This window comes from Uloborus diversus, chromosome 10 (assembly GCF_026930045.1).
Source record: "Uloborus diversus isolate 005 chromosome 10, Udiv.v.3.1, whole genome shotgun sequence".
NCBI classification, from domain to species: Eukaryota; Metazoa; Arthropoda; class Arachnida; order Araneae; family Uloboridae; genus Uloborus; species Uloborus diversus.
The window spans coordinates 129,374,609-129,402,449 of record NC_072740.1 but is presented as its reverse complement, the minus strand read 5'-3'; the positions used below and the strand labels follow the sequence as shown (position 1 = coordinate 129,402,449).

The 27,841-nt window shown below is 32.1% G+C and overlaps 1 protein-coding gene across 2 annotated transcripts in view; it reads left to right on the top strand.

Annotated features, from left to right (window-relative positions):
* LOC129231334 (E3 ubiquitin-protein ligase HECTD1-like) overlaps nt 1-27,841 on the top strand; it is a gene marked incomplete at its 3' end in the record, with an annotated part of 223,648 nt that overhangs the window by 96,470 nt on the left and 99,337 nt on the right. For both annotated transcript variants that reach the window (XM_054865623.1, XM_054865622.1), the window contains 5 exon segments: nt 4,046-4,213; nt 11,952-12,104; nt 14,130-14,264; nt 22,389-22,492; nt 25,911-26,022. In XM_054865623.1, coding sequence (XP_054721598.1) covers nt 4,046-4,213; nt 11,952-12,104; nt 14,130-14,264; nt 22,389-22,492; nt 25,911-26,022 — 672 coding nt within the window.

The window sequence follows — 27,841 nt, the reverse complement described above, 5'->3', positions numbered from 1 at the left end:
CACTTCAGAATGGGTTTTATCTGCAATGAATATTAAAGCACCAATACTACAATTTGTTATTCCCAAATAAATATGTTTTACAATCAAAAGAAGCTAGCAGATGCTCTTCTGGAAGCTTCATGTTTTGCATAACAACCGCATTTTCAAGGGCTGTCTGGTATTTTTGTTTATTATGATTATAATTCTAAATTTAAATCTAATAGGAAAGCTGCATTGATTTTAAATAAGAAAAAAAATAAAAGAAAAACTATTTAGCATATTTGCATTACCTTAAAAAATAGGAGTTTCTAAATTTATCAAATCTAATTTATCTATAAAACTGTGCTTGCTACTTTGCATCAATTAGATTTTAATCTTTACAATAAAAAAAATTATGAAAACATTTGGGGGTAAAACGATAAAGTTTTTCAAAAAAAACCATATGGTTTTTCTAAAAAAACCACTTGGTTTAAACCGTGGTTTAAACCAAACAACCCTGCCCTTCACTATATTCTTATTTAATTATTATTATTTAAGCATATGTTCTCTATTTTGGTTACCTGAACAAAGATCAATAACACTGTGCAGCAAAAAAAAAAAAAATCTTAAAAATTTTTCTGACATAATTCTTGCTGATTCTTATGTAACATGAATCCAACTATGACCACAATTTTCCCCTATCACATCTGACTTTTTTGGGAATGATGCCCCCAATAGTTTTCAGCTTTTGACAGTTTTGTAGCCATTGTTTTTATTTAAAGGGGAAGGAATCATTATTTTGCCATTGACACTTCTGAGGAATTAAAGTGGTGCAGAATTCAAAAGCATGAATATTTAAACCAAGTTGGGAGACTCATGGGAGTATGTCCCCCTAAAATATTTAAAAAATAATCAAAATTGAGCTTTTTTTACCTGGGGGTCTGTTTTGCAATTTATTCACTTATTTTTCAACTTTAAACCAAAGTATAAGACTCACTCCTTTGAGACCCATGTTAGAATTTTTTTTTCACGTTGTAACATCTTAAAAAAAAATTATCTGAAGCTTCACAATTTGCATTGTTAGTCATGTCGCAGATCATCAGTCAAGAACCTTTTCGTATTATTCAACTTAACGTTCCCAGATATAATTATGATTAAAAATGAATTAAGGTGAGGTTCTAGTATAGCATTAATGTATATATACATATTTCTGAGAGTGCGCTGCTCTCATTGTTTTTCACTATATTAAGAAGTGATAAACAATGGAACCGGTGCATCTCCAAAAAAAAATGTACATTAATGCTTCTTTATAAGCATATCCTAGAACCTTTACGTACCTAAGTACCTTTGACGGGACCTTCATTGAAGATCTGCTATGCGAATTTGACTATGCAAAATGCAATGCTTCCAAAGTTTTTGTTTTTTGTTACATAAAATTGTTTGGACCTGGGGCTCATAGGAGTGAGTCCTGTACTCAGATATGCTGAAAATAAGTGAAAATATTGTGAAACAAAGCCCAATAAAAAAAAAGATTTGTTTTGATGGTTTAAAAAATGCTTTAGGGGAATACCCTCATTAATCTTCCGACTTGGTTTACATGTTCTTGCTTTTGAACTTGGGGAAAATGGTTGTCATATTTGGATTCAGGGAGTCCAAGAATCTGCATGAATTATATTAAAAGCATTTTAAAAGCATTTTTCTGCCACAGTGTTATCTGAACACTTTTCTAATTTAACATCATCACCACTTTTAAATAAATTCTAAAAAAAATTGCACTAACAAATTCTAATATGATTTTACCCTGTAATAGTTAGTTAAAGATGTTTATTGTACTGAAAACTTGACTACATGAGGGGGGGGGGGGGGGTCCTGAAATTTCTTCTACAGTTAATTGTGTAGAAATTAGAGCTTATTAAAAGAAAATAAAAGTTAGCAGGCCCACTTAGTTGAGCAGCAAAATTTTTCGGTATCAATTCCTTATAAAAGCAGTAATAAACAGTAATTGTAATTGCGAATACGAACATTTTTCAAAAAATCGCAAGTACAATAACAAAGCTTTTTCACACATGATTATAAAAATAGTTCATTTCTGATTTATTTTTTGAAATGTATTTATTATGTATTTTCTTTCATTTCAGAAAATTCAATTTCTCTAAAAAATTGTAAAATCTTCATGATTTCTCTCTGAACATCTTACATTTCTACCTGTTACCAGAAATTAAGTCAACTATATGAGGGGAAAACATTATGTCTCGTAAAACATCTTTTATTCATACATACAGTAAACTTCCGATTATTCGCAACCTTTCATCATTTCTAGATTTTTTTCCCCGACAATGACTAACAATGCACATATTTTAACTTCACAAGTGCAAACTATTCTTTTAGACATCCATATATCTTTCTTTCCCCTCCCTTTCAGGGATATCAAACCTTCCAAAGTCATTGAAATCGGACTAGTTAAACCTGATTTTTACATCTTACTATTTAAATCTACATGACTTATTAATTTTTTAAATCTACCCGATTTACTGATTTTTAGATCTACACTACTTTAGCGCAGGAATGAATAACTGGGCCAGTCTTGAAACAATCCCCCTCCCTTCTCCCCTGTGCTTTTTTGGTTAAACCCAGTTTCGTCTGTTGCAGGCAATCATTTTGCATGATTTTCATGCATATATGTAATCCCTTTGCAAAAATGAGCGATCAATTTTTAAGCTTTTACATGTATTTTTTACACATTCTGTTATCGTTTTAGCTTTAGTTTAAATGTATGCAATTGTTATTGATATTTTTAAGCTATTGCATACACTAGCATCGTTTTTACCTAGTTTGCGGTTTATCCGCATATTTGCTTATCCACTGTTAGTGTGCCATCCTATTCCATGGATAATAAGGCGTTTTCTGTACCTGCCAACTATACTAGTCTTTTCAATAGTTTCCAGGATTTTGAGCATTTCTCCCAGTCTCCTGATTTCTATTAAAAAACTACTGGATTTTACAAATCTTGGGGAAAATTCCTTTATGCAGGGAATTAGCCGAACCAGTTACTGTCCTTAAAGCAGTAATTTGTGCAAGATCAAGTACTTTGGTGTGCATTTACTCTCCATTATGGTCACTTCACCTCCAATTTCCATGACCTGTATGATATATGACTTGTAAGTAGTTTTAAGAATGTTTTGGTTCAATCCCCAAGTTGTAGCTGTTAGTCTCTTGAGTATTCTTGTCTTTTTCTGTGCCTTTGAGCACACTGTGTGATGTGAAGCTTCCATGTCAGGTATTGATCTAACAATACTCCCAAGTATTTTTAAATTTTGCTGCTTAAAATATAGTGATTGGAAAGCAGTGATAGGAATTCCACATTTTATTTCCATGTACCATGTTAGAAGATCTGCAGAAGCTGAAAACTGCAAACCAGAATTATTATATACTATTATCTTTTGGAACTATTTTATGTATAGACCTTAATCAAAATAACTTATTTGTGTAGTCCAGAGCAAGTCTTTGATTTTGTGTTTTTAAGTTACTGATGAAAGTATGTACACCCAAAACCTGTTTTTATGCTGTGGATAGGGCAAAAAAATTGCATTAAAAAAATTGTTTGAAACTTCACGAGTAGCTAAAAGTTGTTTTTGCAACACAGTTAAAAAATTTTTTTATGCACTTGATAGGGATCTCGCATAAAAAAGTTTCACGTAGAAAATAACCCAAAAACTTACAAAAAAACTGGGAATTGTCTATCTTTAAAACAAATCAAAGTAAACCAAGTGATGATAATTTTGCCTAGTAGTAAGACATAATTTTCCGAATAAGAAATTTTTTGGGAGGTCACAGTGACTTCCCATCAGGCTGCCTATGTTGTCACTTGAAGATACTACCTTGCATTCCTTTTAAAAATAATTTTGTCAATTGAGCCCCAATCTGATTGAAATTTTCATATACTGCATAAAAAAAATTGCACAAATAAGACTGCACAAAAACAGGTTTGGGTGTGTTGCTAATTTTTTTTTGAATAAATCTGGTAAAACATTCTGTTTTCAATTGAATTTTAATGTTACTTTACTCTAATGGTTCCAATACTCAACAGCAAGCCACAATTTTAAAGGATGATCTGCCAGGATTTATTTTTGAATCCAATCGTGGAACAAAGCATTCTTTTACTGCAGAGACTACATTGGGACCTGAATTTGCAGCTGGATGGGCTGGTAAGAGAGGAAAACGATTAAAATCAAAACTTGAAGCTTTGAAGCAAAAGGTAAAGTTCATTGAATTACATCCTTTGTATAACGTTTTTATGTCAACACTTTTAAATGTTTTGAAATAAAAGCACTAAACCTTTTCTTTTAGATTGCATACACATAAGAGTCTTTCTTCAAAAAGTCACACGTTCTGTCACACGTCTTTTACAGAAAAAACTTTAAAGAACAATTCATTTAACAATGCTTTTTAGTTTCATCAAAAATATATCTATTTAAACCTGCCAACTATTTTTTAATAATAATTTTTATTTTAGTATATTTTTGTTTCACAATATGTGAATTCTCACTTCCGTGGCATGTCACACACCTTGTTTGACTGTTTATGTTGCTTAATAATTTGTTAAATTAAAAGTATATATTTATTTATTTATTATTCCTTTCACAAGTGTCTCAAATACTAATTGTTTAAGTATATTTAATTTTTTAATATTGTGTTTTAGTTCGTTTTTTTTAGGATAAGTGTGTCACATAAAAAATTCTGACCTCCATTACCTAAACACACAATGACATTCCTCATTAACACGGGACAGTAATGACATCAAATTTTATTTTCCATAATACAAGGGAGCCCTCTTGTCCAATTTCAGCCATAAAGAAGTTTGAGATTTTTGTTAGAAAACAAGAAGATGGATTTTGTTTTAAAAACTATGTGTGGTTATTGTGAATTCTCACCTCTGTGAACTTGAATTTCAGGGATGTAAATTAATGTAAAAAAAGAAGTGAACATGTTTTCATATGCTTAGCATGTGCAGATTGTAGCAGTGAAGAAAAAACATATTTCCCTGAAAAATGTATTCATTAGGCCTATATTGATGGAAAATTCCTCACCTCCGTAACAGACCTTATCAATGTCATTATTTCTGAGGTGAAAATGAATGATGGAGGGGAAATACACCAATCTTAATCATTCTTCCAAAATTATAAATTGCCAGTATATTCTCAAATTTACTAAATACTATTTTTTAACTCACATTTGAACTAAAAGAATACTACTAATTTAGCCATACTTTATATAAGAGAGCTTAATATTAGATTCCCGCTAGTCATAAAAATAGCTCATTGTTTGCACAATTAACAAAATTACTACTTTCAGGGATGAAAATCTTCCGCGAATCGAAGATTTTCCACTTTTTATATATATTTTTTTATTTCACGGTTTTTAGGTTGTGAAAGTGATTTAAAAGCCAAATTTCAAAGACAGCATATATCGGTCACATCGTCTTTGAGTCAACGTGAAGCGATGTTGGAATATCAGAACTGAAGGCTACGATATCCTCATCATGCTGCATAAACGATATAGGAAAATATTGGCAAATCAATAAGGCGGAGATATTGTTTTTACTGCATCGTCACAATGTCGTTTACGATATTGCAATATCACACCCTGTGCCCGATCAGACATCGTAGAATATCGTGATTCCGTAACATAACTATATAGTATTGGTAGTTTTACGATATCCTCGTACGACATGCTAGGGATCTTTGCAAAAATGACCTCTCTCTCCAAATCTCTCTCAGGTAACTCTGCCAAATCTTGGTTGGTAAAAAACTTTTTTTTTGCCAAAAAAAAAAAAAAAAAATTCAAATAACTTGTTTTTTTCTCTTGTTTAAACCAGGTTTTGTTTTGGTTTACAGGGATGAGATTTTTCCAGCTTTTTCTGTTGGCTTTTAAAGTCTTTCCTCCTTTTTTTGCCTCTCTGAAGCCTCATAGTGCTCTTATTTTCTCAAAAATTAGAAAAGATTCTGATTTTTCTTCATTTTCGGTCCCCGTTTTCTTATTATTTCTATTTTCCCCTTCAAATGTTTATCCTCCATGATATCTGCCAGAAACGTATGTTTTGGAATCTTGCCAATGACGTCAAACACATGCTGCGCCGAAAGTTTGCTTGCCTCATTTGAGATTCCAATCTTTTACATCCTGCAAATATTTCAATCATTTTTAATATTGAATGGTTTTTTACTATATGCTACCTTATATTTGCTTATTTTATTCAACATTTCAATGATATTTTTATTTCTTTAACTTATTTAAGAAAAAATATAAAAGTCGATCAGAAATGGCTAGGGCTTAAAATCGCTGTCTCAAATTTTATTGAAACTTGGCATGGTTACTTTTTTTATGTATTTAAAAAAGTGTAAAAAATATTCATGGTAAATTTCAAATGGTTTAGGCTTTACAGCCTGTTAAAATGTTTGGAATTTCATGATTAAATGAGGCAGCTGCAAGTTGTTCTTTTAATCCTGAAATTGTATTAGGAAGTTTTTAAAACCAAATTTTGGGTCCCAATGCAATGAAACAATAACCAATCATTTATCCAATCATTTATATATATATATATATATATATATATATATATATATATATATATATATATGAATGTATAATTATAATAAAAGTGAAAAATATTGAAAAGACCACACCAAAAGCCCATAGATGCGCAACGCAGCAAAACTAAAAAGCCAAGTAAATATAAAATAAGCCAACCAAATTCCAAATATTAAACAGATTATATAAAAATAATGATGACAAAAAGGAAAATTGCAAATAGCTATTAAATAGGAAAAGACAAAGTATGAATCCAGAGCTCATCAGCCGTGGAGGATTCATTAAATATGATCAAAAGACCAAAATTTTTTAACTGTGAACTAAAAGAGAATGTTTAAGCTCCAGTACATGCAATATAGAGAGACATTGGGCAAATGCACCACATGCTAAACAATAAACAAGAGCTCAACCTAAAACTAAAAGCAGGGGGTTTTTCCTCGACTAATTAGGAAAACAAGTTCCGATAATTAGCCATCCACGGGACAGTGCCTGCTAATAACAAAATTATCTTACCTTGAGATCCATTTATGAAAAACCATTCCGATGTTCAACATGACAGAGTTCTTTCCAGTTAAAAAGTTCCAGTTTTTTACTTTTACGTTGATAACTGGAAAGAATTCTGTCATGTTGAACATCGGAATGGTTTTTTATAAATGGATCTCAAGGTAAGATAATTTTGTTATTGGCAGGTACTGTTCCGTGGATGGCTAATTATCGGAACTTGTTTTCCGAATTAGTTGAGGCAAAACCTCCTGCTTTTAGTTTTAGGTTTGAGCTCTTGTTTATAGTTTAGCAGGTGGTGCATTTGCCCCATGTCACTCTATATTGCATGTACTGGAGCTTAAACATTCTCTTTTAGTTCATAGTTAAAAATTTTGGTCTTTTGACCATATTTAATGAATCCTCCACGGCTGATGAGCTCTGGATTCATACTTCATCTTTTCCTATTTAATAGCTATTTGCAATTTTCCTTTTTATCATCATTCTTTTTATATCATTTGTTTAATATTTGGAATTTGGCTTGCTTATTTTATATATATATATATATATATATATATATATATATATATATATATATATATATATATTCAATTCTTACTATGAAAAGTATGTTCTACCACATTAGGAAATTTTAGATTTTTCACTCTGTTGTAAATTTTTACTTGACGAACAAACCTAATTTTAAAATTTATATTCTCACTTGTTCAACACTATAAATTCAAACGTTTTAAAATGAATTTTTTTTTTTTTTTTAACAAATATGAAAATTTGAAACTATTGTGTGATGCAGCCAAATCGATTAATATTTAAAAGGCAGTATAGTATCAATATGATATAATTTTGCATAATATTAAGAAAAATATGTGTCCACATTTTAAGTGGCGTATTTTTTCCTCTTTTTTGCTTTTGGGCTTTTTTTGATCCCTGTACTTTGCTATTAAATTGGCCTCAATTTTTAAACATTAATTTTTTTTTTATTTCCATGAACAAGGCATTTATTTATTTTATTTATGAGTAAAACAATTGTAACTTTGCTTTGCCATTGTTTATGGTTTCTTCTAATAGGTAACACTTTTTCATGTAAGAATGAAAAAAAAAGAAAACAAAAGTTTTCAAAATTGAAAAATACTTGCGTTCAAAAGTTACGTTTTCTAGAGAATTGTGATCCATAACTATTTCGTACAATCTCAATAGTTTGTCATTGTCCTGATTTTCCGGGTAGATTTTTCTATAAGCATCATAATGTACTAATAAGATGTAATAATAACCGAAGTGTTAAGTTAGAAAACTGCAGAACCATTCCACGGTAACTGACATTACAATTTGACTATATTTTTCACTTTCAAATTCAGTACTGTATAGAAATCAAATTTAATTTCTTCTGAAATTGATCTAAAATATCATGATATGGTACAATAATGCCCACACACCTGTTTTCATATTTGAGGATTTTTTTTTTTTTTTGAGTGATATAAAGGAGAATAAAAAATAAACTGATAATACACTGGTGTAACATCAGTCAGAAGTTCAGAAGAAACTAAATTTAATATCCTGACAGTACTGAATTCAAAAGTTAAAAATACAGTCAAATTGTAATGTCAGTCATTGTAGAATGCCCTTGCAGCTAATTATTTTGAAAATGTATGTGCTGATAAAAGTTAACTAGATTGCAAGTTTCATTACGAAAAGAAAAATGAAAGGAAAGAAAAGATGTTGTTTACGTGTCCATTTGAGCGCTTCAGAAATCTATGGTAAAAAAATTAACTTTTTATTTCAGTCTATCTTACTTTTTTATTTCCTGCTACTATATACAATGATAATTTGTGCAAAATTTTCTGAAAACATATTTATATTTAGAGTTTTCTCAACTGCATTCAAATTTCACTTTCTTGACGAAAAAGTGCATGGATGCATAGCTACTACTAAAGTTATTTAAGTGTGTTTTTCTTGAAGCCTCGGTACATTATTGGATATTCCTGAGCAACTTGAAGTTAGAAGACACTTTCTGTTCTTTGCTCTTTGTGATCGGTTTCGCAGATGCTTAGATAAGGATCACACCACGCTCTGCATTGTCGTTCTCAACCTCCTTGTTTCTTTGCTCGTTCAAGGCCTAGCTTCTTCAATCTACTGAAATCCCTTGTCAAAGTACAATAAGCTAAAAAACATTTCTTGTGTTTTTCAAAAAAAAAAAAGTTCCCATTGTTTTATGCTTTTGTTATCAATTCATCTATTGCTTTCCTCCTTTTCTAGTCTTTTTAGCTGTAGCCATTCATCCTCACCATCTCTTTTATGAAAAGAATTTACCATCTCTCACTTTTCTTCTACTAAAACACAGCTAGTGTGGCAGGATGATTGCTGTGTTTCCAAAATATGTGGTTAGTGGCCACAATTGATATTTCAAGAGTTTCGTCTTTGTATGCTAGAAGATGCTGAAGAAATTTCTAATTATTCATTGCTGTGTAGACGAGGGCACTGTAAGCCAAGCTGTCATATATTTTTTTACAATGAAGATAAAAGTGTTTCTAATATCTTTGCTTTTTCTTGCTGCCTGTTGAACTGATTTCGGCACATCCACAGCTACGAAAACACTTTGGCAGCTACCTGACATGTTAGATAGTTCCTGGAGTACGAAAGTGCTATCAATTTAAAGGTGTTTTATTCACAAAATTTACAAGCATCTTATTGTAACCTTCTCTTCCATAGGACAACAGCTTTTAGCTTGTGCAATTGCTCTGAATAGCTGTAACATCCGGGTTTCTTGCTTGAGGTTCAAAATTAGAGCTGAAATTGTTTACAAAGGTGTAGAGTAGATGGATGTGGGTGGTTTTGTGCATCGCGGGAATAGGACCAAAAGCAATTTCTAGAATTTGGTGACAACATGCAAAATACAGAAAGTTATTTTCTCAGATCTTGTTCCAATGTTAAATGTATGCAGATTTGCATGTCAGTACCCAAGCTTATTGCCATACAAGTTTAGTAAGTGTCCATTTATCTTTAGATGCTGTGCAGCATTTCCCAAAGCAATTCTGGTCCAATTTCAATCCTTTTGCATTCTGCAAGCATTTTAGTAATTTTTAATGCTCAAAGTTAAGTTGTTTTCTCACATGCTGCCTCATATCTGCTTATTTTATTCATTGTTTTACTAGATTATTTATGAAATTTTTTTTAAAGTGGTTGGTGCAATATCAATAAAAAAAAAGTGGTCTCACACTCAGTCTCTAATTTAATGAAACTTGGCATGGTTACTCTGTATACAGGGTGTCCCAAAATGGCCGCTTAAACTCTGCACAGCTAGACTCCTCGTTGGGAGTACATAAAATCTACCCAAAGAAGCGTTCCTGTACAATCCATAGTTTACGAAAAAAAATATGATAAACGAAGTATGACGCCGCTGCGGTGTAAGGAAAAAACTCTTTATTGGACAGATAAACGATAGTATTTGCATATTTCCAAACGATAATGTTAAAAAGACATTACACGTATTTGTTGTTATACGTAATGTACGTATACTGCTGTTGATATGTCCAATAAAGTGCTTTTTCCTTGTACCGGCACACAGTGGGGCGAAAACACAAAAAAGAGCTTAAAAATATTTTTAAACCTCTCTCGCTTGTTTGGTTACACAGGCATGTTATTAGGGAGTTTTTTCGATTTGTTTTGGCTCAGGGTCCAAAGTTTGCAGGTTTGCGCAGCTCATTGATTTCCAGGGTCTTTCTACAGCCGATTTATGACAATTAATATTTATTTCTAAGAGGACATAATAGAACTTTTTTTGTAGAGTGTTTTGAAAAAAATAACCTTGAATTCCCAAGTTTTCGGTGCTGATCAAAACCGATTTTCGGTTTGAGAATTGGATTACTCTTTTTTTTCTTCCTATTGCTATCGTTGAACACGAGAAAAATTAATATACCTGCTTTTAATAAGAAAAAAATTATAGACTGCTTAAAAGCAATTTGTGTAAATTCCCGCACTCATGGTTCTGCAACTTTCTAAAGACTCCCTTCAGCTTTGTAGTGGACAAAGGTTCTCTAAAATTCCATTTCTGATTGCCTAAGAGGTAGGTCTTTGCAAATTTATTGATCCGCAATTGGTTTAATATAGGAAAAAAAACCCACTTATAAGCTCTTTTTGGCGTTTTTGCCCCACTGTGAGACAGTAACGTTATACTTGGTTTTCGTATTCTTCTCCTAAACTATGGATGGTTCAGGAACGCTTCTTTAGGCAGTTTTTGAGTACTCTCAACGAGGAATCTAGCTGTGCAGAGTTTATACAGTTGTATTGGGACACACTGTATATATTTTAGAAAGTATACAAAAATTTAAGGGTAATCCCAACTGGTTTAGATATTACAGCCTGTTATTTTTATGATTTCATGATTAAATGAAGCAACTTCTAGTTCTTTTTCAATTCTATTATAGTATTATTATCAAGTTTTTAAAAAATAATGAGTTCTACTCATAGTAGAATCAATGAAATGGAAAAAGATAACTTTTTCATTTATTTCACTTTTTGCTATAAATAAAAAACATATTTTCTGTAACAATGTAACAAAATGACATTATTGAGTGAAGCAGCCGGACCAAAGAAAATATTGTTATCGAAGGTTCATTCTTATAGAAGTTTTATTATCACAGTATTATTACACGAGTTTCACTGATTTTCGAAAAGAATGCGCCGTTTTTCTTCAGGTTTGCTATTTTTGGCAAATTTGAAGAATCAGTTTGGCTATTTTCTTTAATTTTCACTTGGCAACCCAGAGTGAACTCAAAACCTCCGTCATATGAAGCGAAAAAGATACTTCTTACTTAAATATAAAAGTTTTTGTGTTTTGGAATGGGGAGGGACCATTTATCTATATATGTCACCTTGATTGTGTTTTAATCTATAAAACTTTTTTTTTCTGGTAGGTCAAAACAATAGCAAGAGAATTGTATGATGTGTATTTTAAATCTGCTCAAGCTCATCCTAGAGGTATGGTTGCTAAATTATGTAACATTGTTGGACAGATTGAAAGAGCTTGTCAAAAACAACTATCCTATCCAAACTCCAATATGCTTGCTGTAAGTGTGATAGAATATGAAGATATATGATTTTTTAGCTTTTACATCAGTTGATAAAAATATATGCATGACATGTTTTAACTAATATGTAATGATATATTTGATTTTGATTTTAATCAAAGGTTTTGTTGTTAATAAAAGCAAATAAGAATACATGGAGTGAATTATTCTAATTTTAATAATTTATTTATTTTTTGAAAAGTGAGTTATTTTTGAAAAGGATCATTTCTTAGGGTTTATAACGCACAAAGTGATCAAGAGATCATAATTATTGACTTTATTTGAAATTAAGTTTAGAAAAGATGAAACACAAAATTTTTTACCTGCAGAAGGGGTTGTGTTATAACTCTTCACATATGTATAAATATAATAGGATTGACTATATGGCTACAAGAATATCAAGCCTCCTTGAGGGTGGGATATCCTCAACCAGCCCTTGCTGCACCCCTGAGATAAGATAAAAGCCCATCTATACAAACAAAGTAACAAAAACACTAGTAAAACATTTTTTAATCCCAGGTTGAAAAAAAAATTGCGGGATAAAGAGATGCTACTCCGAAAGCTGCCACTCAGAAAACTGCTGCTGTTTTAGCCTTTTCTTTGGTTCATTTGCTATCTTCTAAGTCTTTAATCTGAATTAAAGATAAACTTCATTCATAAGTCTGTCTCAGCATATTTTTTTTTGGTCAATCTCTTGTGCCAAAGTCTAAGCAAGAGCTTACTATGGTACGTATTAAGTACAGTAGAGCTTTGCATATCCAAATTCTAATTGTTCAAGCAGCATATCTCTTTGAATTTTTAATAGGAAAAGAACTGAAAGTACTTCAAAACAAAAGCATTCCCTCAATCAGTGTAAACCGCTTGTTGCTGTTCCCAACAGTACTGGGAGCAGCAACCTTGGCATTACCTAGCTCTCACTGGTGAGCTAAGTTTACTTTAGCTACTAGTTTGTTGGCCCTCTCTGCTTCAACAAGATGACAGCTACCTCTAACTCGGTATTCCAGGCTGATGCCTCCACAACAAGGATGAAACTGTCATCTCTGGATGTGGTAATTAGTATGTTGATAGATTGCATGTAATGAGTGAGTGTTAGGCAAATGGATGGAAAAAAGGTCAGGACAACAGAATTTCTGTTTCACGTTCCCTTTGACATGGACTCTTACACTTTTTACTGCTCCCTGCTACTCAGAAAATTAAAATAATAATAATAATAAAGAAATAATAAAGGGGGAACTGCAAAATTCAAAAAGAGTGAACCTTTTTTTTTTAAATTAAAAAATCATGTACAATTTTTAAACACATGCCAGTCCTGGTGAAGTAAAGGAAAATGTTATTGCTTTTACCTATTCACTACAAAATTTGTTAAAAACATTTATCTGCTGCATTTAAAAAGTGTTCCCTCATAAAAAATATATATCAGCCATTTTAACATAGTTAGGAACATCCCTTAGGTTGTTTATCCAGCTATCTTAACTTTTGCTTATCTCAAGCTGGTTTTGGTTGCATCAGATTTAATTAATCAGTATTCTATTATTCATCAGTGTTTCTATTAGCCACTCTCCTTACTATGAAAAAATTTGCACTGTCAATCCTGGTATTTAGTTTTATTCACATAAGCTATAACTATTTTCATGTATTTGTTTACCTATGTAATATATACCTGTATCTTAAACATTTATGAAGGTTCGGCAGAATTGAAAGTTTTTCATGTTACTGTTGAATTATATTTGAGAATATATTTTCTTAGTTTTGAATGCACTTTTTAAACTTAGAAATTCAAATGGCATTTAAAAAAAAAATGTTTTGTTGTGAAAGTTTTTAAAAATGTAAATCCTTTTTCCTAGGAGTAGAAAAGTTCTTTTGTTTCATTAGAAAAGTAAAAGTTAATGAAGGAGTTAGAAAATATTTATTAATATGCAATAATTAATGCTACACTGAATGTTATTCAGCATAAATTCAGTATTTTCAACGATCTTCTGAAGTTGATTGGGCAAAAATAACATTTACATTGATATTTTATTCTAGGCTAATGATTGGAAAATCATTCTCTTAGCTGCTTTGAATGATCTGGCTGCTCTTCTTCATGATGAAAGAGCTGTATCTGCATATGAGCTTTATAGCAGTGGTGTTGTACAAGCACTTTTAAAACTTCTAGGAAATGTGAGTTTATACATTTATTTTGTTCTGTCCATTTATAATGAATTTGTTCAAGTTTCAAGGTAAAAAATGAAATTTCTTACTTAAAATTAACTACAGAATTTCCACCATGCATTTAAGAAAATTATTCCCGAACTGTGAAAAATATATTTGTTTAAAAATGATTAACAGCAATGTTAAAAAGAATGCATAACATTTGCAAAAAGTTACATGCCCATGTTTTGGGTTATGCAGAACCCGCTTTTCAATGCAGAAAACATGTAAGCTTCCAGATGAACAGACATTCACAATTTTTTTTTTTTTCAAATTTCATGCTTTTTGAATGTTTATTACTTTTCAGCACATAGATATTATTTTAACTTCTTATTTTTACTTCTTATGTCAGTATACAAAAACACTATTGAAATTTAAAGTTGTAAACATGGTGCATACAGACTTCTGGGATTCTGAAAAAATCCTTTCATTTTCTTAATAGTCCTTGGAATCGTTTGCATATCTATACTAATTATTTTAAAATTCCATGTAGGCACTGTTGTGGTCACTATCTCCAATATGATCCCCTACACACAAGCCCTGAACAGAACTTCCAACTTCACTGAAAACTAGACCCAGAATCACACGTTCGTGATTTCCCTGAGTTATAACTTGATCTGAGAAACAGTTACCAATCACTTTCAAAAAATCCTCTTCTCTGCCATTACGGGGGTAAAAATTATTCCAATCGATGCTTAGAAAATTCTAATCCCCCATTGTGATGACGGGTCCTATCCTGGACATATCACTAATAATACAATACATCTGTTCATCTCATCCTTGGTTTAAATTTGATTGCCTATTAATGTTTCCCAAGTGCATTTTTTTGACTTTATTGGTCATCAACTCCAACTAAAACCTATCAGTATCATTAGATTTATCATTTATGACCAATTCATTGCAAGTAAAAATGTTTCTAATATAAAATAAGAACCCAACATCTCTTTTACCTACTCTATTTTGTCTGACCAGATTATACCCAGCGATAGATAATAAATCTGCATCATTTTTGGTAGCCCTTTTCTTGGTAACTCCAATAACATCCAACTTCTTATCTATAATTATGGATTTCAATTCTTCCATCCTGTTCCTGGTACGGCCAGCATTAACATAGAAAACTTGAAGCATATCCAAATTGCCTTTATTTAACTCCCTGAGATTTCTTAAATCAAAATTGTTGTAATTTATATACCTATATTCATTTCTAATAATACAGTAAAATACCTTTGTAACGCCAACCTATATAACCCAATTCTCTATAAACCACACAACTTTTCAAAAGCAAACAATCGGTTTTCCTGATAACAAAGCTCTCTGTTCCGCCTTGTAAACATAAAAATTAAGCAAATTAAATTTTTATAAAGTTCTTCATTTCTCCTTTCATTCAGAGTTTTTGATTAAAAATTTGTATTCACAGTAGAAAGAAAAAAAAACAGTATAAACCCCAATTTAACGATTGTCAAGGGGTAAATCCGGACCCGTGAAATGTATCATTAAATTGAGGATATCATTAAATCAGGTATCGTTATACTGTACAGAGTTAGCATAAAAGAATATGCATCCCGGTTTAAATTTTTTTTTTCATAAACTATTACACTTATTACTATAAATAATACATAAAAATAAAGAAACTGAAAGTTTTTTAAAACGTGAATAACTACTTAAATGTGCACACGTTCCGCACTAGCGCAGCCAGAAATTCATTCTGGAAGGGGTTTTTTGGTCACAACAGTCTTTACATGTGTATTAACTACTGTATTCGGGTTGGAAACAATGTTAAAACCAATATATCTGGGTGGGGGGTTTACTCCCCCCCACTTCACTGCACTGCAACGTTTGATGTTCTGCAACGCTAGATTGGCCGTGCAGGTGATGATGATTTACCCTTTACGCATTGGCCAGCCAGATCCCCAAATTTAACTCCATGTGATTTTTTTAAATGAGAATTCGCCAAGGACAGTGTTTATACACCACCATTGCTTACAATATTGCAAGAATGAAAGTTCGCATGCATGTAGCATTCAGGAAAATTGACTCCAAAATGCATGTTATAGATGTGTGTTGCGTTACGAAAGGCGCACACATCAAACATTTGTGAGTGAAATTATTTTTCCACTGTTTATTTTTATATATCTTTTATTTATCTTTATTTTTATATATCATTAAGTGTAATAGTTTATGAAATAAAAATTTTTAAAACCAGGATGTTCTTTAATGCTAACCCTGTATATCGCTCTCAAAAATGCATCTGTTATGCAAATCATGAAGTTAGCCAAAATTCAGGATAATTCCTTTTCTTTTGGTTGTGATTCATGTTTATTTGTGAATGACAATATACATGTATATTGTAAAGCTCTGGTTCCAAGGTATGCGTTAAATGACCTTCTACTGTACCCAAAATGTTGTCATCCTTTTGACAGTGGCGGCTCGTGCCTTGAAAAGGTGAGGGTGCCCGATCATGGGTGCATCTCTCGGCCCCCCCCCCCCCCAATTTTGAAAAAAAAATGAATTTTTGAAAAAAAAATTTTAATGTTTAAATTTTCTTAAAATAATTATTTGTGGAAAAAAATTAAATTCCTTTTAAACAAAGATCAAGCTACAAAATACATAAACTACTAAATAAGTCATGAAAGATAAATTTCTCATGTTTGTGCCCATGATTGCCGGCAGGGTAAAGTACTTTCACAACCTGAATTTCAAAAATAAATTTTAATTAATCAGATAGGGAAAAGCTACAAAATACATCACGATAATTATTAATCTCACGTTTATATCCAGTACGCTTTCCGGGGCTGCATTACACCTCCCTTTCAGCCTCGTTAAAGAACTGCAAGGGAGGCACTTTGACCCCCTGTCTTTTCAAAATAAATGAATAAATTTTAAAAGGAAATTTTATTTTAATCTTATAATAGCTTATTATTTTGAATGAGTAAAATTAATTTTGTTTAAGCAAGGCTAAATTACAAAAGTGCAAAAATGTCGTGATTGGTGAAATATGTAAAATTTATAAATTAAATAACTTTAACATGGATGAAAATACATCTCAGTATTTGCTTTAAAATAAATAAAATAAAAATAGATAAACTAAATTTAAAAAAACTAAAAATTAAAAAAATTAAAAACTAGTTTAAAAATATTCTTAGCGATTTTAACAATGGTGCATGTTTTTGCATATGATTCTGCCATTCAGAATTTTTAAGCAGACAAAGACAAAAAATATCAAACTCTTTACTACATAAGCAGTAATTTAAAACAAGTAATAATTTCTGTGTAACAATGGGAGTACATTTAAAAAAAAAAAAAAATCTTGTAACGATATATGCACATCATGGGTGTAAGATCTTCTGGCTCAGGATGGATTTCAGTCTTGGACAAAATTTCCAGAGGTCCAGACCGAAAGAAATTCAATGACTGTCCTTCAGTTTTTACTTTAAAAAAAAAAAAAAAGAGTGTTTGAAAAATATGCTATAATATAACTGGACCTTTCCATAACCACGAATTCACATCAACATTCTCCCGATTTTCCGCCATGGGCTTGTTTTGCTTGCAACGTTCTTTTGGATTATTGGCTTTTAGACTCGTGCCATTTGACTTTTTTTTAGGTAGCTCTGTTATTTTCAACTCACTGCATTGCAGACCGGAGAGTTGCTCACTATTCTCGCTAATATTTCGGATTGATCGCCTTTCGTCTCTATTTTTCACTTGCTATTTTCGATCATCCTTTGGTTTTTTTTCTCATTTGCGTTTTTTTTTTTTGGAAACTTTACAGGCATAAATGAAAATTATGTGCACTCTTAAATTGTGTTAGAGTTGAATCTGAATCACCAGTTGAGAGTGATTGCTGACGGGATGAAATGTTTAAGCCACATCAAAGAGCATCCACATACCAGGTAAAACGGGAACTGTCAGGGATTTTGAAGATTTCAATGAGAATGAGAATTCTGAAAAGAATCGGAGGCAAATTTCAAGCTGGTTTGAAACACCGATGTGCAACTGTTCCTGCATTTTTGACATGTTTCTGGTAAAATATTCTAAGACTTGAGGAATTACTAAATTCTAATGACTTTCAATCTAACACTCGCTAGAATGGAAATATGAGGGAAGGGGGGAGAGAAAGGAAACGAAAAAAATAACGGCGGCATGAGTTTGTGAAAAAACACTGCTCTTGCAAAGAAGGTATGTCTGCAAATTCCCATGATATTGAAGTTTTAAATTAAAACAATTATATTTTGGAGAATCTAAGGGGGGGGGGGAGGGAGCACTCGAGCTCCAGAATAGAAAATCGAAAAACTTAATTGTAAGTCATTTTTGAAACTAGGAGTGGTTCATTATTTCTCCTTTGCAAACTCTAAAAAAAAAAGGTCAAAAATGTTTAGGCTGTCTTTAATGATGTAAAAAGGGGAGGGTTAGGTTTTTTTTTTTAAATCGGAAACTGGAGTCTTAAAAACACTACTGTAAGCAATCGTCAGTGAATTTATGAGAGTTGGTTTCGGTGTTCTAACCTGAAAATGTTTTACAGCTGATATATTAATAACTATTTGAAGCTATACTTAAATGACTTAAGACAAAATGTATTTGGGACCCTCTCCCGAAAAATGTTTGTAATTGAAGTCCTAAAACATTTAGGCTGTCTTTGGCAATGTTAAGAGGGGGGGGGGGTAGAGGGCTCTTTTCAGGCGAAATTCCAAAACTGGAGTCTTAAAAGCGCAACTTTAGACCATCTTTAATGAACATTGAGGCAGAGGGTGGGGTTAGAGATCCCTCTCCCACTTCAAAGCTGAAGTATTCAGAATTCTGCTTTAGGTAATCTTTGTGGAACTTAAAAAGAGGGAATTTGAAGGCTTTCTCTCAATAAATTTTAGAAATTAAAATTCTTGAAACTTCGGTGATGAAAAGGGGGAACCGCAAATTTAAGTAAAATTTAGCGAACTTAGGGGAAAGAGTTCGGGGGGGGGAGGTGGTCTCTCCCCCGAAAATTTCTTCATGCTGAAGTATTGAAATACTATTTTGGCTATTTTTGTGTGAGCTAAGAGTTAGGGAACTCGGGAATCTTTCTCGAAGCATTTTCGAAATTGAAGTCTTAAAACTTTGGGTTGTCTTTGGCGATGTGGGAAGGGGAGTTGCTCTTTCAATAGAAAAACAAATTTTAAACAAACTTACACTGCCTTTAGTGTGCCTGCTTCACACAAGGAGTGGGGGGTATTCCGCCGCCCAGCCCGAAAAACTTTCGTTTCTGAAGTTTAAAGAACCCTGTTTTGGGTTATCATTGGATGACTTAAGTGGGAAGAGAGTCGGAAGCTTCTGTCAAAAAGTTTCCGAAATTAAAGTATTAAAACATTTAGGCGGTCATAAGTCATGTACATAGGCAAAGTGGGTACTGTTCCTTGAAAAAAATTTAGAAACTGAAGCCTTAAAACTCAAGCTAAGGGCATTTGTGGTGAACTTAGAGGAAATGGTTCGGACGTTCTCTTCCGAAAATTTTTTGATGCTGAAATATTTAAAACACTTCTTTAGACTGTATTGAGTGCCTTTTGAGGGATATGATTCAGGGGCCCTCCCTGGGGGGGGGGGAATCAGTTCCCCTATTTTTTTTTTTTAAATTAATGAATATTGGAGAGTGTTCTTCGTTTAAAATATATATCTACTTCCCTGAAGCTGTTTTTTTATTGCTAATTTTGCCACCTACTATTTTATAAAAGAATTCTTTTACATATAAAGACTGGGGGGGGGGGAATGGTGCCAGTTACCATAATCGCCCATACTCTTCCCCCACCTTCCCCTTTTTTCTGGTTTGTTCGAGCTATCTTGGGTAGACTTTCTGATCAGAACTGATTTATGTTAGGAAAAGTGAAAATCTTTTATCCCAAGCGATTTTATTGCTGCAATAAAAATTTTTACGATCGGCAAAAAACTAATGACAGGGAGTCCTGAACGCTTTTACCCCTAACATCATCCAACATCGACTGCAATTGCGTTTTTGGAACTTCCATTTCGAAATATTGCCGAAGGAAAGTTTCTGAACTCCATCCCTTCAAATGCAGTTAAAAAGCGTGTAAATGTTATGAAAGATGGAGTACAACTTCGTTTGTAAAGCTTCAATTTTAAAATCTTCAAAGCTTCAATTTCGGAGAGAGCCAGCGCCCCCCCCCCTCCTCTTTCTCTAATCAGTTTGAAAAATTTGATGTAAGAGAGTCCCTGAACCCCTCCTTTCCCTGAACTTTATCAAAATGACCTACAATTGTGTTTTTTGGACTTAAATTAAAAAAAAATTTTGAGAAGAGCCCCCAGACCCCCGTTACTGGCGGTCTTTAGATTTTTGGAAATACGATATCAAAATGCTTAAATATAACAATTTAAACAAGGTGCATGTTGTTAGAAAAGACAAAAGCTTAAAATTCAGATTAAACACAGATTCCAAAACTGCCATTGTTAAAATCTACAACACTTACATCATAAAAATTTCTTTAAGCACGCATGTGGGGGGGGGGGGGGGGCTCAAAATATTTTCCATCTTGAACACATCACCAAACTTGCACCCACCCATGATGCACATGCGTGCATACAACACAGCACACAACATTGGTGCAACAAGAAAATAGTTTTTAAGAAGAGGGAGCGGTGGGCACAGTAGGAAAAATAACCCATCACTTTGATTTGATTTGCTCATCAAATCTCTCATTTTTTAAACTTGTAATTTTAAAAACACAATTTTAAATGGTCTTTGGTGCTAAGCCGAACGAACGGTACAGGGGACTCTGCGGAAATTTGTAGAAATAGAATCTTTAAAACACAACCCTGTTTATTGACCTTAGGGTAAAGAATGGAGCTCTGGGACTCTCCCAAAACTGCTTTTTTTCTTTTTTTTTTTTTGAAAAGTAAATAGATATCAATTCTTCCTCCCCCTTCCAATTTTTCGAAATTGCAGTTCCAAAAACGCAATTGTAGACAAACTTTGAAGATTTCCGGGCCTGTAGTTTTTTTCAAAACTGAAGTCCTAACCACTTAAGCACAATATTCTATGATACTATGAGTAGAGGCTCAGAAACTATTCCACTTAAATATTTCATAATTGGCTGTTTAACGAAACCTATTTTTTTATGCTATTAAAGAAAGCGATTCAGGGGACCTTGCCCAAATATTTTCGGAAAATGAAGTCTTAAATACCCGATTGTAGCACCATATTTGTTAACATTATTAGGAACAGCAATCTTTCGAAACTGAAGCTTCAAAAACGCAATTTTAAGTGATTTTAGAACGCAAAAATTTTAAGCGATGTTGCAAAATTGAAGATCTGGAAATGAAAGTTGAGATGTTACGTAATGTTTGTGGCGGGAGAGGAAGGGTTATTCGGAGAAGAGAGACTTATTTTCAGACTAACTTGAAGGAAGAAGAATAAAAGAAATAGGGGGGTCGGCAACTAGCCGACCTATTGGCTGTAACTATTGAAAATTTTTAATTCAAAGATTTCTTTTAAAAAGAAATGAAGATTTACCCTAACATTAATATTTTTCTGAATTAAAATCTCTGCCCTATTGTGTTTCTCAGATACGTTTTTAGAAATTTCAAAGAGCCAAATGCTCTTTGACAAATAATTGTCTTGTGTTAGTGATCGGCCGGCTTCGCACTGATCTTTCTTGAAGGAAAAGTTGAGAATATTATGATACACATTTCAGGGGAAAAATGAAAAGAAGTAAATTCTGAAACGTATTATCTGACTCCTACCTCCCTTCCGCATATACAATCCATCTTTTTTTAAATTTCGAGCCCACACGCACGCACAAAAAAAAAGGAAAAAAGGGGAAAATGAATAAAAAGTTATAAATTGATGTCTGAAAAAAGTGAGGGGGCCCGGGGCCCCTTGTGGCTCCTCCCACGAGCTGCCACTGCCTTTTGATGAATCATGCTCCTCATTCAAACATAGTTTTTTGACTTTGAAGCCATTAAAATGAAACCATTAATCATTTCCACCCCTGAAGAACTCGGATGCTGGCATTGTGCTCTTAAATTAGTTGTTAGGGTGGTGAGTATTGCATTTGAGATGTGAATGTTTTCTTTTAGATTAGTAACTGTTGTGTATTTCTTTCTTTTTTACAGAAATTTGATGATGGGAAACCTGTTTTGTGTCATTCTAATAAACTACAAAAAGATCGCATTGCAATTTTCAAAAAATGCTTTGTTGAACAAGCTATTCTTCCCAGGTGAATTTCCTTTTATTGATCACTGGTGAGGTGTGAAATCAAATATAAATATTATCAGATTTTATAACTTAATAATGAAAACACATAGGCTACTACTCTTCTGTAAAATTAAAAATATTTTATGAGGTGTGTGTCATGATGGAAAATGCCCAGGTATTCATTTTTGAGGGTGTTCATGCAGGCCCATATTATTTATTTTCCAGTGAGCTTGATTCTCACAAAATATCCACATTTGGGTTTTATGGTATTGCATATATATTATGTACATAGTAAATTGAATATAAGGGGAAGTTAAACATTTGAACTCTTTTTACAAATTTAAATTTTATAGACCTAAAATAATTAATCAGGTATTACAATGTTATGTTGGCATGCTAAGCGCAAAATTCGTATCTGCAGCAGAGTTCAAAATGAGAAACTGCCGTTTAAAGTTTTACACCTCCATGTATTTGATTCAGATGTATCTTTTTCAGAATTAAAAAAAAAACCATTGACAAATGATCGAAAAACATATTTAGGTGAAATATGTGACAAAAAAACTACCTGGTGACTGTAACTCAATTTCGATAAAAAGTACATATATGAATTTTGCACTTTGCACGGCAGTATTCATCGTCATGAATTTTTCATGCAATACTTGATTTGAATATCTACCCTTTTTGAGGAATAATGTAATAGCTGACTTTAAAAAATAAAAACATTTGTGGTAAGTTCAAAAAGAAGGAATGTTGAGATTTTCTATAAAATGGGGAAGGAAGAGAATTGGTACCAGAAAAAAGGATGGCAAAAATTAAAGGAGGAATTGCGATGCTATGCCAAAAATCTGTAAAATGACATTTTAAGAAAACCAAGAAGCAAATTAAATAAAGGTAAGCAAAATTGCATCTAAACTCAAAATATATCTTTCAGAAAGTAACAAATAAAACATATTACAAGTTTTTACTCATTGTAAGCAAAAACTGGATTCATTCAAACATTCCGAGGCAGACTTGAATTTTAAATTGTCATCTGAATTGCACAAGTTATTTATTTTTAGGCTGAGAAATTCTTCACTTATTAATAATTGCTCAATTTTCGTGAAAAAGCCATTTAATTCATTTTTAGTTCTTATTCCTTTTGTAATGCCTTTTGTAATGTAGCTGCTTCCAATAATTATAGGATAGATATTTAAGCTTAGCCACTCTGTCAGATTTTTTTTTTTTTTTTAAATCTATTTGAGAATGCTGAATATTCTTTCTTTGCAAATAATTACACTGCAGATTAATCGGTAAAAATTGGCCGCTTATGAGGCAAAGTGACCAAATATCAATTATTGTCAATTAATTGGTACATTCCTTGTCTAAAATTAAGACCAAATAAAATTCAAGTTTTGGTGTGCAGAAGAGACTTCCGACAAAGATTTATGTTTAGCACGGATCTCAGTTTTTCGTTAGAAATCAGAGAAATCAGCAGTACTGTTTGACTATTAATTTTTTGTGTGTTTCCCTCATTGTAATATTTTGCATTCACTGTCACATTTTCCCACAACAATCCAAAATCTTAAACTGCAGTTTTTTTATTTTTTGCCACATTCCAAAATTTAACAGAAGTTTAAAATTCTAATCAAGTATTAATTATATTTTTAGCTTTATTGCATAAAAAGAGCACATTAGTTTTCTAAATATGTTTATCAATTTGTTTTTGTGTGCCTAATCAAGTCTAAACAATTAATAAGTTAAATACCTTTTCCCATACTTTAGAGAATAATTAATGCTTTGAAATTGAATATTCTAATTCCTGACAAGGATGCAAACGGTCTACGCATTTTAATTCATAGGGGTGCAGTAAATAAAAACATATTTATAAAAAAATAGAGGTGTTTCAAATGATGCAAGTTTCTTCATTTTTAAAGAAATTTTTCGAATTTTCCACAGCCAGGAATCTTTTACCCAGATTATTTTCAAGGACAGGCTTTGTGGGACTCCTGCCAGCTATTCCTGATTTTTATTCCCTGTAGTCATGTTTCTTATTGACACCATTAAAATTAAAAATATTTTGATGCAAATTCTGATACTATATTTATTTTGTGGTGTAATGGCAATTATTTTTTATAACAATGAGTTTGTGTTAAATGGCACTTTATTACATTCTACTACCTATTGAAACTTCATTCAGATGGATTATTAAATTTTGTTCTTATTGGACTTTATTGATTATTAAATGAGAATCAGTACAGCTAAGTTGTAAGATGAATTACATTTTCCCCTGGCTGAAGTCTGTTTACTTGTTTTGAGATTCTAGTGAAAATTTTAATTTAATTGTTTTAATCTCAAAATGTAATGTTTAATTGCTAGTATTTTTAAATATCTTAAAGCCTTTGAAATTGAGATGTTTTAACAATATTTCCTACTTCAAAAAATCTCCCGTTGATGATCCATCTGTCCACACGCAGATGAATTTTCCTCTTTAAGTGATCTCAATATTTGTTTGGATAGTAATGCATTTATTTTTTACTTTGATAATGTGTTTTTGTGTGCATTGGAACAAATATATTTTTTTTACAGTAAATGAGCTACACAAAATAACAAATTCATTGAAAACATGCCTTAAATGCTGTGTACAAGCTTGAATGGGAGGCACAAAGTACAATTACAAGCAAGAATCGCATACAAATGTATGTGGCAAATGCAATCCCGTGGCGTTACGTGTACACTAAGCCAAACATTGAAAGATGCAAAAGTGGATAACAAATAGTGATTATTATTACACAGATAAGATTTTACACTACATTTTAGTAGGGTTTTTTTGTAATACATGGACTGCAGATGTAAAACATGTGTCGCAATGAAAACACACCAACCGTCGCAATTACAAGCCATTCTAACAAGCTTTCATCTGTCATTGCATTGTTGTTGAGAAGTGTATATTAGAGCTACTAGTCACAATTTTTAACAACCGCTTTAAACCTATTTTAATATCTAAAATATTGTGTAAATTTTCTTTCTGTAATAAATTTATGAGCTGTTTCACATCCGCCAATATCTGACTTTATTGTGACAATATTCCTCGGTCATTCTTGATTGCTATTGTGTTCTGTATCTCCCCTCCAAGCTCACGACATACAGGGGCACCCTGCATACAATTAATTGTACATTCCAGGCTAATGTAAGCATTAACATCTTTTGAACTATGTAAATTGAATTAGTTTAAATGATATATTACTGTTTATATATTGCCTTTTACTTCAAAATATCCATGTGCCATATTTTATCATTATTCCTTGGATATTTATAGTAGTGTGTTATAAGTGTAAAGCATTAGCTTTAAAGAAACTTGATTTAATTTTTAAAATGAGGAAGTATATATTACATATCATGTTTATATTTAGAAACAGTTTGCACCATCTATATAGTGACAAAGTTTAAAATATATTTTGTAGTACAATTCAACCCTCAATTGCATTGGTGCGTAAACTAGTCGCAGTTTTGGAATCTATTGAAAAGTTACCTGTCTATCTCTATGATACCAATGGTAGTGGAAATGGACTTCAGGTATGTATTTCATTTTAATCCCATCCTTTCCCAAACTATCAAAACTAGCTTTCGATTAGCTGGGAAAGCTTAAGTAGCATCATCAATAGTGCTCCTAAGATAAAGGGAAACTGACCATAATATCCTTAATAACTCAATAAAATCTAATATTAAACTCCAGTAGTTCTTCATGTGGTGATTAATTAAATGAATTAAATGAGATGAAAATTAATTAAATGAGAACAAGTTGTTGGAACTGAAGCATTTTTTTTTCTTTTTGAAACTTTATTGTAATGCAATTTTTATGTTAGACAATGTGAATTCCCAAAAGTAAGCATCCTTAAAATTAAGTGACCTTAAAAACTAATGTGTCCTAAAAAAGCTAGAAAGTCATGTCTTCTTTTCTTTTTAAAAGTTTCATTGATAATATTGACAACTTTTCTTTCAATTTAGCTATTCTTGTGTTTTTCATCTCTGATACAAGATTTTGAACATTCTTTTCTCAATTGGAATTTTATATGAAGGTGAAATCTAACAAGTCTAACTTTTTAAGATATTGCCATTTTTCAAATTTCCTGCTTGTAAAAGTGATTAGTGGTTTGCCAAACTTTTAATGAATAACACTTTTTGCCCCAAGTTCTAGGTTATAGAAAAAATGACATTGATATTTGTTGCTGATTGGGGAGAAGGGGTGGTGGATTTGTTAATATGGCACAGAATCCTATTCAACCTGAGTCCCAAGGACACAGGTATTCTTGTAAACCTGGGTATTTTCAGAATAAAATGGGATTCCCAAAATCAAAGTGATTTCATAATATGCACTCAGTTGTTTGCTAATAATCAATTGGTCTCCTTTTATGTTCTGCTATTTGGTTTTGATTGGAGAAGTTAATGGTTAGCTAGTCATGACCAACAATGTAGTGACTAGAAAAAAGTGCTCTGTAGCCCGCATTCTTATCCCGGGTGTAGTCGCATCTCTTTATATTACGTGAGTGCTCGCAATTTGGAGAATAATAGTTACAGCATACAGTGAAGGAAGTAACAGGCAGGGATCTGACTAGGTTGTCATGCTCTTGGTTTAAATTAAACATACATTTCCAAAAGCTATGCAACTTTGAAATAGAGAAAAAAAGTTCTCAGAATTCTGTGGGTTGGATTTACTCAAGGTCAGCTGTACAGATGGGCACCACTATCAACATATGAGGTGGTAGGATAGAGCAAAATGTATGACAATGGGCGGGAATAGACAAGAACAGGATCACTTAAGTGTTAAAAGGTTGCATGGCTATTTTTTTTTTTGGTCTCACATTAGAGCATTTGATAAGTGTGTCACTGCTAACCCTGATTCATGATTCATATATCTAACTTCACTTCATTATTTAATATGTTCTTTTAAAATAATTTTAGATGATATAGTGCTTTAATTTTTTTTTTTTTTTTTTTTCAAATTGTGCTTTTACAAATGATTAATATTAGAAATTGTTATTTGTCTGAAAATTACTTTATAAATAAAATGCTTATAGGCAGTTTCCTATAAATACTGGGGGCCAGAACCCATTGAATTTTCCTTAAACTCTAATAAGTAATAATTTGCCTTGCCTCCTAAGATTTTACAATTTTTCTCTGTTTTTGCATATGGATACATGAAGTTAAAAATTTAACACCAACTTATTGCAGTATTTATATTTTTACACTACAATATCTGTAAAACTCCCATTCTTCTAAACTTGTCTAAACTAATTGCTTAGTAATTCATTAACAAGTAGTTACTTTTTTCAGACAGCAAGTATTACTAGAAATAATTATTAAAATACAAGTGAGATAATAATCAAAAGATCCC